The sequence below is a fragment of the Amaranthus tricolor genome, chromosome 12 (assembly GCF_026212465.1).
Source record: "Amaranthus tricolor cultivar Red isolate AtriRed21 chromosome 12, ASM2621246v1, whole genome shotgun sequence".
In the NCBI taxonomy this organism is placed as follows: Eukaryota; Viridiplantae; Streptophyta; class Magnoliopsida; order Caryophyllales; family Amaranthaceae; genus Amaranthus; species Amaranthus tricolor.
Window position 1 is genome coordinate 4,293,343 of NC_080058.1, and position 13,716 is coordinate 4,307,058.

The window sequence follows — 13,716 nt, forward strand, 5'->3', positions numbered from 1 at the left end:
GTGTGTAATGTAACATAAATTGAAATAAATTTAATCAAAGTTAGAAATTGAACGTAAGCTATCATGCCCTTCTAAAAACTAAAAAAACAATATTATTGATTTATTTGTAATAACAAATGTAAGTAAAAAAGTACAACTAATTTAACTCTCCAATTTACTATAATAGGAAAAAAAGTTACAATTACTAAAAATAATTTCAATCAAATAAAAAGAATAGGAAACTAGTAGTAGTACATAACCATAGTGTTCAAGGTAATTTCTCTACAATAAATGAAAAGAATAAGAATGCACCAGAAAAATGAAAAGATTGCTAAACTACCTATAGTCTATATTCTATACCAATTTTAAAAACTGTTATTTGACCTCATTTACAAACGTAGGTTGTAATTCGCAAATAACCAATGTGTAGCTCTATAATATATAAAAAAAAAAATTGTAAATGCTGGATACTGAATATGACACCATTTTCCTCTGCAAGATGCAGAAAAGTCACTGTATTTAACTAAAGACGACGATAATTTAATGGAGACGGATCAAGGCGATTAATGCTGCAGCATTAAACAGTGAAGGGTTCAACCTTGCGTGCATAGGAGAGAACCATCACGAACTCCTTAGCAGAGTTGCCTACCGATGTATGTACCTTCTGGGACGATGAATTTTGGAGCCATGTATCCAGTAGGCTGCTTAGTGTCAGGTGAGGCATTACAGGTTGTCCTTGGCACAGAATTTGAACCTGCAAATAATATCCTTTGCCGTAAGTATGTTGTACGTATAGATTAAACGGGTTTGGATAAATTCTAAGATGATCTATCATCTATAAGAAACATGATCCTTCAAGCATCTTTTGCTCCTAAACAGAAAATTTCATGTTAAGAATGCTTCACGATTACAGCTTGAGAAAAATCAGATGTTAAAACTAACGCGCGGCTAAGAACTCTTCATGTGAATTTCAAATAAGTGCGGAAACTTCAAACCTACGACTAAACTGTGTAAACTAAGATAGTCCTTGGGCCTTAAAATTAAGCAAGCCTATTACACGGCATCTAAAGCAAATACCAGCCTTTAGGTATCTATTGCAGATTTAATGGATATTCAGCGATTATATATATGACATTCGAGAAAACCAGCTTCCAATTAAATTAATTTTGATCTGGCATTCATTTGCACCGAGTTTCTATACAAGCATTTATACGTTTTAACCAAACATCGTTCGCTTCTGGAAAATATGAGAAACATCAACACACAAATCAAATTGCATAAGTCTAACTACCCCCCCAATGGAGGATTTTAGTACTTACCTCTGCCTCACTTGCAAGATCAAGTTTCGCTGCAACGTATTTTTGAATTGTTGAGACAGGCATGTTTGCATCCCTACACGAGTAACAAGTAACAAAAGTATTAATACAGTAACAAGCAAACATGAGTAATCAGTTATCGTAGATCACATGATAAAAACATAGATACACGTATCAAAAATCAATCAGGAATATTTCCTTTGCTGGTAGCTATAAGACCCAGATAATAACAAGTGTAAAACTATACATTTTTGCGACCGAATCCAAGGTTATTCAAGTATTCTATTTGATTTCTCACTGATGTAATCTACTGATGTTCTCTTGGCTTAATGCAAACAAAAATACGGAAAAAAAATTAATATTAGATGAGAGAGCTGAGAACTCACTTTACTTTCAAGAAAGCTGCTGTTACTTGTGGAAGAGGTTCCTCTCCAACCCTGAATCAACACATAAAAAATGATGAAAAACCGATTGGAACTAGAAGTGAGAATACATTATAGACTAAGCTATGTTCACTTACTGATTCTTAGCAGCAACCAGTGAAAACCAAACTGGACCATCTTTCCAATTCCGACAAGTCTCATTGACCATGACCTGCGGACTGAATTCTATAGTTCCAGATGATCGGTTTCTGTTAGATGGGCGCATCCTTTTACGTTTTACTGGCCCCGGGACTGATGACACACCACTTTTGTCATCCTGGACTTCGGTTCTCTGTCCATTCTCCCCAATTTTCCTCTTATTCATCTTTACATCTTGTTCTCCCGATGGCTCTTCTTTAGCATGAGAAGGCCCTTGTAAATTAGACTTAGAGAACTTGCTTCTATTAGCAGCTTCAACAAGAGTATTTAATGGTTTCCAGTCATCAACTTTTCCCTTGATGTGCTCACCACGAATCTGATCATTGGAAGATTTGGTTGAAGAACTCTGGAAAAATCAGGAAAACTGATGTATTAACATAATACAGATTACAGATTTAAAACACCAGTAAAACATTTGCTACATCAATCTGTGATTGGCAACTCAAGTATATATAAAATACTGAAGAGTTTGGACATACAAAAAAGGCCGCAAGTTATCAGGTTTCAGTAAATAACTCACAAAAATGTGGGGCAAAAAGAGTTCAATACATATAGACATTATAGGAACAAGTTAATGTGACATTTACCTGCTTCTTATTTTGCATGATCTTATTTAACGTCTCAGGTGAACTTGACCCATCAAGATGATCTTCCACGGAAGACTCCTCTTTCTTGGGAGTTTCTTCAGTGGCAGGACTTGCAACCCTTGGTGCAGAACCTTTTCTTCCAGCTCTTTTTCTTTTACCAGTGACACCAGCTTGTATGGATACTCTAGGTGTGTTGACCACTAACGATGACAGTGATCTCTCCTTTCTTTTAGCTGGAGGGGAATTCACAGGGGTAACTTCAGGTTCTGCAATTTGTCTTCTTCTAGGAGGGAAAATCTTGGCCCTGATATCTGCCAGATTGTTGTCTGGCCTGCATTATGCCAAAGGTGAATACAAATTAGACAAGAGAAAGAAGAAAAATTATGCACATCAAAGCTTATTAATATCGATTGCAAATGTAGAGAATTCAATATTCAATTTCCACGCACATGTATCCATATATTGACATAGCTCAATTAGCAAAAAATTTTTGAATCTAGCAATATATTTAGACACCACAATTCTGTAACACCCTGAACTGGTCCGGGTTGGCGATATTACCCATAGGGGTTGTTGATTGACCCCAAAAACCAACACAAGCCTTTTTTGGGTGAATTTGTCATCACTCATGTGCACCCAATAGACTTCCTAGGAGGTCACTGATCCTATGACTGCACCACACCAAGCATGCTTAACAGTGAATTTTTCTTCAAATGAGTAACCTTGAAAAGAACATGCACCTTGTTGATATGGGTAGTACTATAAATCCATTTGAAGCTTCGGTTTTTACCTTCTTGATTTCAATAAGTGTAATACAATTCCACCTCTACTCCCCTCCTCCCTCATGCCAATCTATAACCCAATTCAGGGTAAATCTGATCATAGAAGAAATTAACAGGGCATTCTACTATTTTGATGACTATCATCTATTTAATCAAGGAAGTCATTTGCCATGAGATGTTAAATTACATTTTTCAAATACCATAGAATCAAGGGAAGCAAGAGGTGGAGAGCGAGAGAGAGATTGCAACACACCTGAGTTTTTCCTCTGGAATACATCCAAGATTAACATCACACACTGGGCAGCTATCAACATCCTCATCGGATAGTTTATCGTAAATACATTGCTTGCAAACTGAAAAAAGCAAAATTTTAATGCATCAGAATTCAGAAGAGCCAAAATCACCTGATTCATCAAAATCTCAACACATCACTCATGATATATCTTTATTCTTTTGACCGAAGGGGATTTAGGAACTCATCATGGAGTATTCAAGCTAAAAGCTCACGCAATCAATAAAGCTACAACATTATTCCGAGTATAGAAAGTGAAAAGGCTGAGCAGCAAATTCATAAATCTAGTTTACCAAATATACTGATATGGTTCACAACTGTATAATAAGTAATTGAAAAGATCAGAATAGGGTACACATGAGAGTAAAATTATAGCACTGTAAGTCATTTAACATCAGAGATTAAGAGATCAAACCATCTAAAAATATTAATGACACCATTAGCATTTCAAAACCAATAAATGTAATCGATCAACTGTAATCTAAAACTACATAATCTCAACTATACTTAATGAAACATCTTTCTCCATTGTTTACCAGGAATTAACACTCATGGACGAGAAAATCCTTTCATGTAAATCAACAGGTCATTAATTGATGTATGTTTATCGTTTTAAACCTAGAAGGCATAGCCATCAGTCACAATGATTACAATATGTTAAAATGATTAGAACGTCAACCATAAGTATAAATCAATCCTTCAACCTGAAAATTTTCCATCATGTTATCTTTAAATAATGAAAATTTTGATAATACACGATCAAATTAATATTCAGTAGATCCAATTGCATCAGTAATTCTAGGAAAACATTATAAAAACCAACTAAAGCATGAATCAGCTCATGATGCTTAGTATATCATTTCAGGAGCATTGATTTACATTCAAAGACAAAAAAACAAGTAAGTTCAACAGCAATTACGTAAACATAACATAAACATTCTTTAATTAACATGTCATCATCCCTTCACAATTGTTTAGATAATGATTATGAAATTAACAACATTTTATTACCCTAATGCCATTTAGTCACTCCACCTAAGTGGGATTAAGGGAGGTCAGATGTATGCAACCTAAGCCTTGTTAGTGATAACAAAAAAGTTATTTCCGATTGACCCTTGTGGTAAGTATATCCCCAACATCACATGAATAAAAAGTGCACATGATTTGACAAGTCATTTTAATCTAATTCATTCATAGAGTTAGCGTCGCGAGGTAAGCTAATGGTGATACGGTAACGCGCCTAAATGTCGGTCGAAACTATAAAATATCCCTTGATATGACCCAAAATGCAGACTTTTTACACCTTTACAACACGAGAAATGTTGATTCGTTGTTTTTACCTTTAAGATACGGACGATGCGATGCGACCTTGTTTTAAGGCTATGAATTCATTATAATTCAAAACAAAAGAATTATAGATCATTGGCTTTCAAACTATAGGCATTAACTAATTCCCAAATAATGAAAATTCAGTAGCTTCCACAGCAATGACATGAGCATGGCACAAATAATTATCATTCAGTGACTGAAACACGAAACAAAAACTTTTTAGACTTCGAAAACACGATAAGAATTTAATTAACATAAACACGATTTCAAATTACAGCGTAGACCAAAAAGAGAACTGTGTTTGACTTTATTGACAAACCAAAACCCATATTCAATCAAAATATCTGTTATATCACACTACGTGTCATCAACATGAAACAATTGTTTTCAATCACGCTAAAATTTTGCATGATGAAAACGAGATTAAACTTCACGTAAAGATTAAATCAATAACCGCAATAATTTAATATTCCCAAAAATAATCTACGTTCAAAAATACCAAATCGAAATGAAAAAATACAAGCCCAGATCAATCAATTCACGATTAAATCACGAAAACATAACTAATACTTCCTCATTTTTTGCACTTTTTACACAATTTAACTTAAATATATAATTTGATATTAATAAATTTTACTTTACACACAAATTAAATAAGATCTCACTTTAATATATTTTAAATTATAGATCAAAACTAATCACAATTTATGGGCCATGAATATAATTTGAAACGGAGAAAGTAATAAGAACCAATCGATAAAAATAATGATTCACATTTACCCGTAACGGCCATAAATAAATAGGGCAATATTTCTAATTTGTAAATAATTTGGAATGGGAAAGTATTAAGAATCAATCAATAAGAATAATGATTAACATTTACCCACAAATAATTTACGTTCGAAAGTACCAAATTGAAGTGAAAGAACACAACTCAGATCAAATAATTCACGATTAAACCACAAAATCATAAGTAATGTAAAATATTCAATTCTCATGTACCCAATTAACGAACATAGCACAAATGCAATGTAAAAATATACCCAATTGAAATTAAAAACCCAGAAAAGTAAAAGCTAACTTACACGTATGAAGACAAAGGGAGATGGTGGTAGCCTGACGAACAAGCTTATTACAAATAGGGCATGTCATGCATGCCGCTAACACTGCTCTACTCACCCTTACAAACTGACCACGAGAATTCGACATCTTCGTCAACACTCAATCACTCGTTCTCTTTCTAGAATAAGCTTTTTTGCTGATGAGGATGAATTGGAGAGAAGGTGGGATGGAGGGTATAGTGATTAATTTCAGACGTCGAATTAAGAGAAGAAATCAAAATGGATCTGGGGAATTAATTTGGGGGGAATTTAACAGGATGCAATTTCTGGGTAGATTTTTTGATTTTTAAAATGTTTTGAATTGATTTTTTATTTTGACAAAAAAAAAAAGCTAAGAAATTATATAGACGTTAGTTTCGGGTTTTTTTTATTTTTTTATTTTTTGTCTAATAGAGAGAGAGAGATAAGAGAGTTGAATTTTAATTAGGTATAGAAAAAGGGATAGAGAGAGAAAGACCTACGATTAATTTACAACAAATATTAGGGAATATTAAAGACATTTAAAGGTAGTTTGTTTGCATTTAAATACTTATTATTTAAAAAAAATTAATTTATTATACGGTTATACTCACAATTATCATATGGTTATCAGCAATTTCTATAATATTGAAAATTTCTTTTGTCTAAAATAATTTCCTTCCTTTCAAAAAAGAAAAACAAACAATTTCCATGAATTTAGGAATTTTTCAAAGGATATAAATTTGTAGGAATTAGCAATTCTCATCGACATAGGAATTTAATTATTTCCTCAATTAGTACAAACCACTTCTTAAATTTTGTAATAGATGTCACTAAAATGAGTAGATGAAAATTTTCAAAAAGTTGCATGAACATTTCTATAAAAGAAAATATAAGGGTCGAAAATAGAAAATATTACAAAAATTTACGAGAAAGGTATTATTTTTTTCCTCTAGTTGTATTTTATAAATACTTTTATGAAACATAAACATGGACTAATTCTTAATTAGTTATTGCCGTAAAAAAATGTACTATATATAAAATTTCATGTACACATCTTACTACAATTTAATAATAATAATAATAAAGAAGGATCTGGGCATTGATAAAGTTGTGATGGTGGTTAAGGGTGTTTTCCTTGTGAGGTTATGGAACAACAAGCTGGTGAAAAGGCTTGTGAGATGAATGGGTTTATGTTTGACAAAAAATCATTTATTGTTAAATCTTGGGTAGCCTCTATGTCTTATGATAAAGAAAACTTGTTTACGTTGCCTATATGGACTCGTTTTCCAGGTCTTAATGTCATGTATTGGGCTGAAAAAAGCCTAGGTAAGATAGCTGGTATGCTTGGGGTAGTTAAAAAATTTGATACAGCTACTACTAGTAGAACAAGAGGGATGTTTGCAAGAGTTTTAATTGACATGAGCATCACTGATGAGTTTCCTGATGAATTATGCTTTGGGAATGAATATGGGGAGTTAATTTCACAATCCATCATTTATGATTGCAAACCCTCTTGATGTAGGAAATGTGAACAATCAAGGCATGTGGTCCTTGGATTGTTTTGGGTGATTTCAACTATTTGGCTGATGTAAATGAGTGTACTGGATATGCAGTTCGGTTACAAGAGATTTTTCCTTTACGAAATTGTATGCATTCTTGTGGCCTTCATGATTTGAACTTTAATGGTTGTTTTTTTACTTGGTCGAATAAAAGAAGTGGGGAGGCTCGTGTATTTAGCAAGATTGACAGGGTTCTTGGTAATCAGGCTTGGGTGAACTCTTATCCTAATGTTGAAGTTTCTTTTTTGAATGAAGGTTCCTTTGATCATATGTGTATGTTGATTCAGTTCATCAAGCAACCTAGGGGTAAGAAGAATTTTAAGTTCTTTAATCATTAGGCTGAGCAGGATGGGTTCCTTTAGAGTATTTTAGATGCTTGAAGCTCTTCGATTCAAAGCTGTAAAAGCTTTCAAACTTCTCAAAAACTGAAGATATTAAAAACCATTTTGAAGGATGAATTCCAAATCAATGACTTGCAAGCTGTTGTGCTACAAGCCGAGGGTGACCTTCTTAATATTCAGCAACAATTGCATTTGTATCCTTCGGATCCAGTCTTACACGACTCATATATATCCACCCGTTTCGCTTCATACTTACTCGGTCAACCCCATATTCACCTACTCCGTTGCATCATCACTCGACCCGCCATATCTGCCTGCTTCATATCTATAATGTATTACTTTATACAATTAAATTCGTAAGAAATATCGATTGTAATAAAACATATATATAATTAATGGGAACATAGATTATATGTAAGGTGGGTATATCCAATTATTCATCACAAGTATACTTTTAAGTCTTGACTATGTCTAATTAATATAGTGGGTGGGGTCTGAAAATGGGTATTAGAAAATTACATATATAATTATTATATTATTTAATTTATTTTCAACTATTTATAAAACTATTCAATCTCTTTCAATTAATTATCATCCAAACAAAAAGTTCTTAAATTTGCATCTCCACCTTTTGTCTTTCTCATCCAAACCTTCAAAGTTGACTGTCAATCTGTCATTAATCTCTTTCAGTCGTTTTCTCTCCTATGTAATATACTTCTCTTCTTCATTGAATTAGCTATATCCATCCACCTTTTCTCTATTTTATACTGATATTCACAATAAGTTCAGTTAAACTTTCAGCCAAAACCAACTCCAAGAACTAGCTATTGTATGGCCGAACAATTTAGGGGAGCGAGAATCGAATTCAGATTTATCGAACAATATAATGGTGCATAATTATTATGCAAAAGTTGACATTCGAGAAGGCAATTAAAGGTGATTTAAGTGTCCTAGATGAAGCAACTAATTATAATGCAGTACAAGCCCGCGTTCGCAAAACACCTGGTCTTGAGAACAACATTGTCCACATAGCAGTTCAGTACGGCCACTTAGATCTCCTTAAAGCAGCCATTAATAAATTTCCAGAGTTTCTCTTACAGAAAAACAAAAATGGTGATACACCACTTCATATAGCGGCCCAGTGGGGATCAAAGGAGATCATCAAAACCCTCATTTCCCTTCTCAAAAACAGCGGTACTGATGATGAGAATGATAGTTTTGTGCACTTTTTAATGGAGATTAATAAACAAGGCAACACGCCATTCCATGTTGCACCAAGAAGCAATAACATGGAAGCTGTTGAAGAGTTGTTCGAGTGTATTAAAAACGACTACCCACAGATCCTGGTTACCCGGAACAATTTTGGAGACGTTCCCTTACATCTTTTATGTCAAATATTGCGCACTTAAAACATATGGAAGCCAAATTTGTTTGATTAGTTTTAATGTAAATTTTATTAATATCAATTTTCTTATAAAATATTTTTATTTAAGCATAACTAAAAATATTTAAAATTAAAATAGTGAATTAGTAAATGTGACAAAATCAAATAGAACAAGTGAAAAAGAGAGAGTATTAAGTATGGAGTCATCAACTCATCATAATCAATTTGATAATTTATTATTGAGCTTGTACACAATAAAACTTACATAATAAAAAAATTGGATGTACACAACCTCAATAATACATTTATCCTAAAAGATGTTTTCATTTATCATTTTGAGCAAATTTATTTTGTTGTTCCCACAAATAAACTTTCTATTTTCATACCATAGTTTTGTTCATATTTAACCTTTATTTTTATATATGTTGGACAAAATTATTTTTTAAAATAAAATCTCAATAATATTCTTGTGGTACATATATATTTCTCATTTATAATTAAATTTAATATAAAATATCAAATCCACAAAGAATCATATATATCCTATGTCTAATTTCATTTTTTTAATTCATGTGCTCTACATATTTTCTACTTACAATTAAAACCAATGTAAACATTTTCACCATCTACCTAATCATTATTACAATCATAAAGATTTCATCTTTCTTAATTCTCGTAAATAATTATTTTACAAACAATATTTACAATTTTAAAGTGATTAATTAGAAAAATGAGTTAGTTATATGGGCCCGTCTCATACAAGACGAGATAAAGAAAAAATATTATATTATTATTTTTATTTTAAAAATATGTAATTAGTATAGTTTTTGCAATAGAGGTTAGAAAATTGAGGATTTCTAGTGTAATCTCACACTCAAACCCTCCCTTTGGGGAATTTAAAATCTCACAAACAATTGCTCTCCAAAATCCTTCAATAAGCTTCCAAAGAATGTCTCTTTATGTGGTATATTACAATAACTTAAGGTGTTTATGTATGGGAGCAAGGAAGAGAATTGGAAATAAAATCTCTCAAATAGAACACGAGTTCTTGTATGAGACAGTTTTACTGTGAGACATACCTTATACTTGGATTAAACAGCCCAATAATAAAATATTTTAGGTTATGGGCTTGTCTCACCGTGAGACGATCTTATACAAGATGAATTGCAAATAGAAAGGGAACAAGTGCGCGCTCAAGTAAGAATGAAATGCTCGCCCTATCACTAGCTAGTTTGGATAAGGAAGTAGCTTGCCATTGCCAGGTGTTTGCCCGAGCAAAAAAGTGCTCACCCAAGCACCCATGACCGAAGAACCATAAAAGTGCTTGACCGAGCACATATAGACTCCTACATTCAGACTCTTCTCAATCATGAATTTTAATCTTGCTTGCCAGAGCAAGCTTAGCACATCCAATTGCAGTGGAAATCAGAGTTCAAATTTAGTTGGAGCATAATTGATAAAAAAAATCAATAAAAATTCAAAAACTCATAAATATATTATAAAAATAATGTTTTCAATTAGATGTTTTGTTAATCGTAAAAAAAAAGGGATAGTTAAGAAAAATTAGTTAGGTTTTAAATAGGTATTGGGCATTGTAATTGCATTTAATTGAATTTTGTTGTACAACTGAACATATATTAATTGTAATTAAAATCCCTTATTAGCAAAGAGAATTGAATAGCTCAGTTTATTTAGGCCTTTTCTTAAAGCTCATAGATCACATTTTCTCTTATTTACTTTCATTTCCCTTTACAAGCCACCTAAACACACAAGTATTTCTCTTCTTTTTCTTTCTTTCTAAAATCTTTTATTTCCCTTTACAAGCCACCTAAACACACAAGTATTTATCTTCTTTTTCTTTCTTTCTAAAATTATTATTCAAACAATGAAAAACTTTAACGTAATGAATTTAAATGAAGATGAAACTCAAACATATAGTTATTCAAGGACTATATATGAGTTGTGTACAACCATTTTTTTATGTAATTTGACTAAATTAATAACAATACTTTTGAATTTAATATAGTCCTTTCATGATTATAATTTTAAAACCATTAAGAATTTAATTGTAGTGGTTAATGTCAAACTAAGTATTGATAATATCATTGTCTATGATATATATTTGGTAACATATACAAATAGGGAGTACTATATATAAGTATCAATCATGACAAAATAAATAATATTTAAAAAAATAAAAAATATAGTTTTGTTTCACTTACAGTAAATATTATTTTTTTTCAAATAGAAAGTACTATATATAAGTAAAAACTAATTTACACCTATCAATATCTAATGTTGCATTGAAGCTTTCTACAAAATTTGTCTTTTTAACATCATATCTAAGTTTAGAATTGAATTGATGGTTTATCCATCTCTCTTTCAAGTGTATCCTAATACTTAATAATAATACTTCCTCCTATTCAGCCTAACTGTCTCATTTCTATTTAGGGTCAAGTCACCCTGAATGTCTCATTTCCATTTTTGGTATGCAATGTTTACCCTTATACCCTTACTTTACTTAACTTATTTACTTTTATACCCTTATTAAACTCAACTAATTTACTCTCTTTTTTTTTTCCTAAAAAAATCAATTACACAATCCTAATCTTAACACAAATTAATCCCTCCCTCCAATTTAAACCCTAAGTTACCCACCCTACTTGTCTATTCCCCTTTCCCTTTCTGTTCTTCGTTGTCTTCACTCTCAACTTTTCCTTCATTGTTCTTCAAACCCTAGATCTGGGTTTCTGGTTTCTTCTTCGTGTTTTTTGTTTTTTGTTTTTCTCCTACTTCTCTCTCTTGCGTTATTCACTGTTAGCTGTGTTCATGGAAAAACCTAAATCTCCAATAACCTTCCCTCTCAAGAACCCTAAATCCGCCATTAACTCACCTCTGAAGAGCCTTAACTCCCCTAATGTTTCCCTCTCAAAATCCCCAAATCGCCATTATCAAACCCTAAGTATTTTGATGATGAGTTTTTTTGACTCATATGAGGATGAATGCTCTTCAGTTGAGACAGATCCAAAGTGGGGTAGAGAACTAGATTCTGAAGGTGAACCCATTTACACTTATGAGCATGATCTTTATCCTGATCGTGAGTGTTCTTTATTGATGTTGTTTTCTCTAACACTGATTGTGAGGATGAAGATTGGCTTGACAAATTTGGGCCATTTTCGAGTATGTTTCTGTTCCTGTGGTTGCGTTCTGGCTAATGATGATTTTTGTGTTTTAGGGTTTTTCGATGCATTATTTTCAGTTGCTCAATGATCTTCACGTGAGAGCAACTTTTTTTGCCACTAGAAAAAAGAACAAAAAATAGGGGTTTGGATTGTTTTCCTAAACTTCAAGCGCAAACATGTTTGCTTTTTGCTCAATGATTTCACACTAAAAATGGCAACATTCTGAGAGTTTTGTAAAAACAACCATTTTTTTCATTAATGTAAGCATGAGTACAAATGTTTCATTTTAAACAACATCAAAATTTTTATACTTGTTGTTTAGATCTGAAACATCCTATTTTCAAGATCTCAAAAATTGTCCAAAAAATGCATGATACTTCACATGGTAAGTGGTTGGTGTTCGTTCTTGTTGTTCAAGCTGCTGTGTTGGGTTTGAGGTTGTTGTTCTGTTCTTCCCAAAATTATGTTGACTGAGGTTGTTGTTCATGTTTCTGCTTCTTGTTCTGTTCTTCCCAAAATAGGTCTTCGTTTTATTTGTTGGATGTTTTGTTCATTGCTGTTGCAAATGATTCTTAACTACTGGTGTACTTGTTGTTGTGCCTCAATCTTGCTGTTGGTTCTGTTGTTCGTTATTTTGGCTTGTTGTGATGGTGATGTTGTCTTGCTGGTGGATCTGTTGATCATTGTTTTGGCTTACTGTGATGGTGATGTTGTCTTGCTGTTGGATCTGTTGTTCATTGTTTTGACCTTCTTCTAGACCCCCTTGATACCCTATCATGTCCACCAATTGATTCATTGTCACTGAACTGATTCTTGTGAATAAATGTTTGTCCACACTTAGAGAGTCAGGCAATGTTCTCTCCCTAGCAGCTTTGGATTTGTTCATATGTGGGATATGATGTCAATACCCCCTTGCCTTTTCATGGTCTCAATCATGCATGCTTGTAGTGTTATGAACACAAATCTTAAACATTGTGAACCTAAATTGGCAAATGCATTATTCATAACACTTAGTAATTGTGGTATATTGTAGGCTGCTTTCTGATATTGCAAAGCCTGAATTGACCTAAAAAAACCTAGATCTAGGTACATTTATGTCAGGAGAATTTAATGGTTGTTGTACAAGTTGTATAAAAAAATCATCTTTCAGTGCCTCCTCCATAAACTCATTGTCATTGTGTGCTATGTGAGGCTTTGCATTATCCCGTTGAATAAAAATGTGCTTTGACATTCCGTGTGGACACTTAGCTCCTATGGTGGTTAGGACATTAGTGATGAACATTGATCTCATGTGCTCTTTGG

General features: G+C 32.6%; 1 protein-coding gene across 1 annotated transcript; it reads right to left on the minus strand.

The window, feature by feature from the left end:
- Nucleotides 1–132: 132 nt before the first annotated feature.
- On the minus strand, nt 133–6,445 carry LOC130797278 (E3 ubiquitin protein ligase DRIP2-like). The gene is made up of 7 exons (XM_057659821.1): nt 5,952–6,445; nt 3,499–3,598; nt 2,464–2,794; nt 1,816–2,222; nt 1,682–1,732; nt 1,299–1,371; nt 133–733 (listed from the first exon to the last, which is right to left on the minus strand). The coding sequence occupies exons 1-7, from the start codon at nt 6,073–6,075 to the stop codon at nt 557–559; spliced, it is 1,263 nt and encodes a 420-aa protein (XP_057515804.1). The 5' UTR covers nt 6,076–6,445; the 3' UTR covers nt 133–556.
- Between the last annotated feature and the right edge of the window lie 7,271 nt (nt 6,446–13,716).

What these genes read in the sequence shown, in the direction of transcription:
- LOC130797278 (XM_057659821.1), bottom strand. Translation starts at nt 6,075, where the DNA reads ATGTCGAATTCTCGTGGTCAGTTTGTAAGGGTGAGTAGAGCAGTGTTA. An exon ending in TCATGCAAAATAAGAAGCAG is followed by an intron (nt 2,223 to 2,463) that starts GTAAATGTCACA and finishes TGATTTTTCCAG; the next exon opens with AGTTCTTCAACCAAATCTTC. An exon ending in CTGGTTGCTGCTAAGAATCA is followed by an intron (nt 1,733 to 1,815) that starts GTAAGTGAACAT and finishes GTGTTGATTCAG; the next exon opens with GGTTGGAGAGGAACCTCTTC.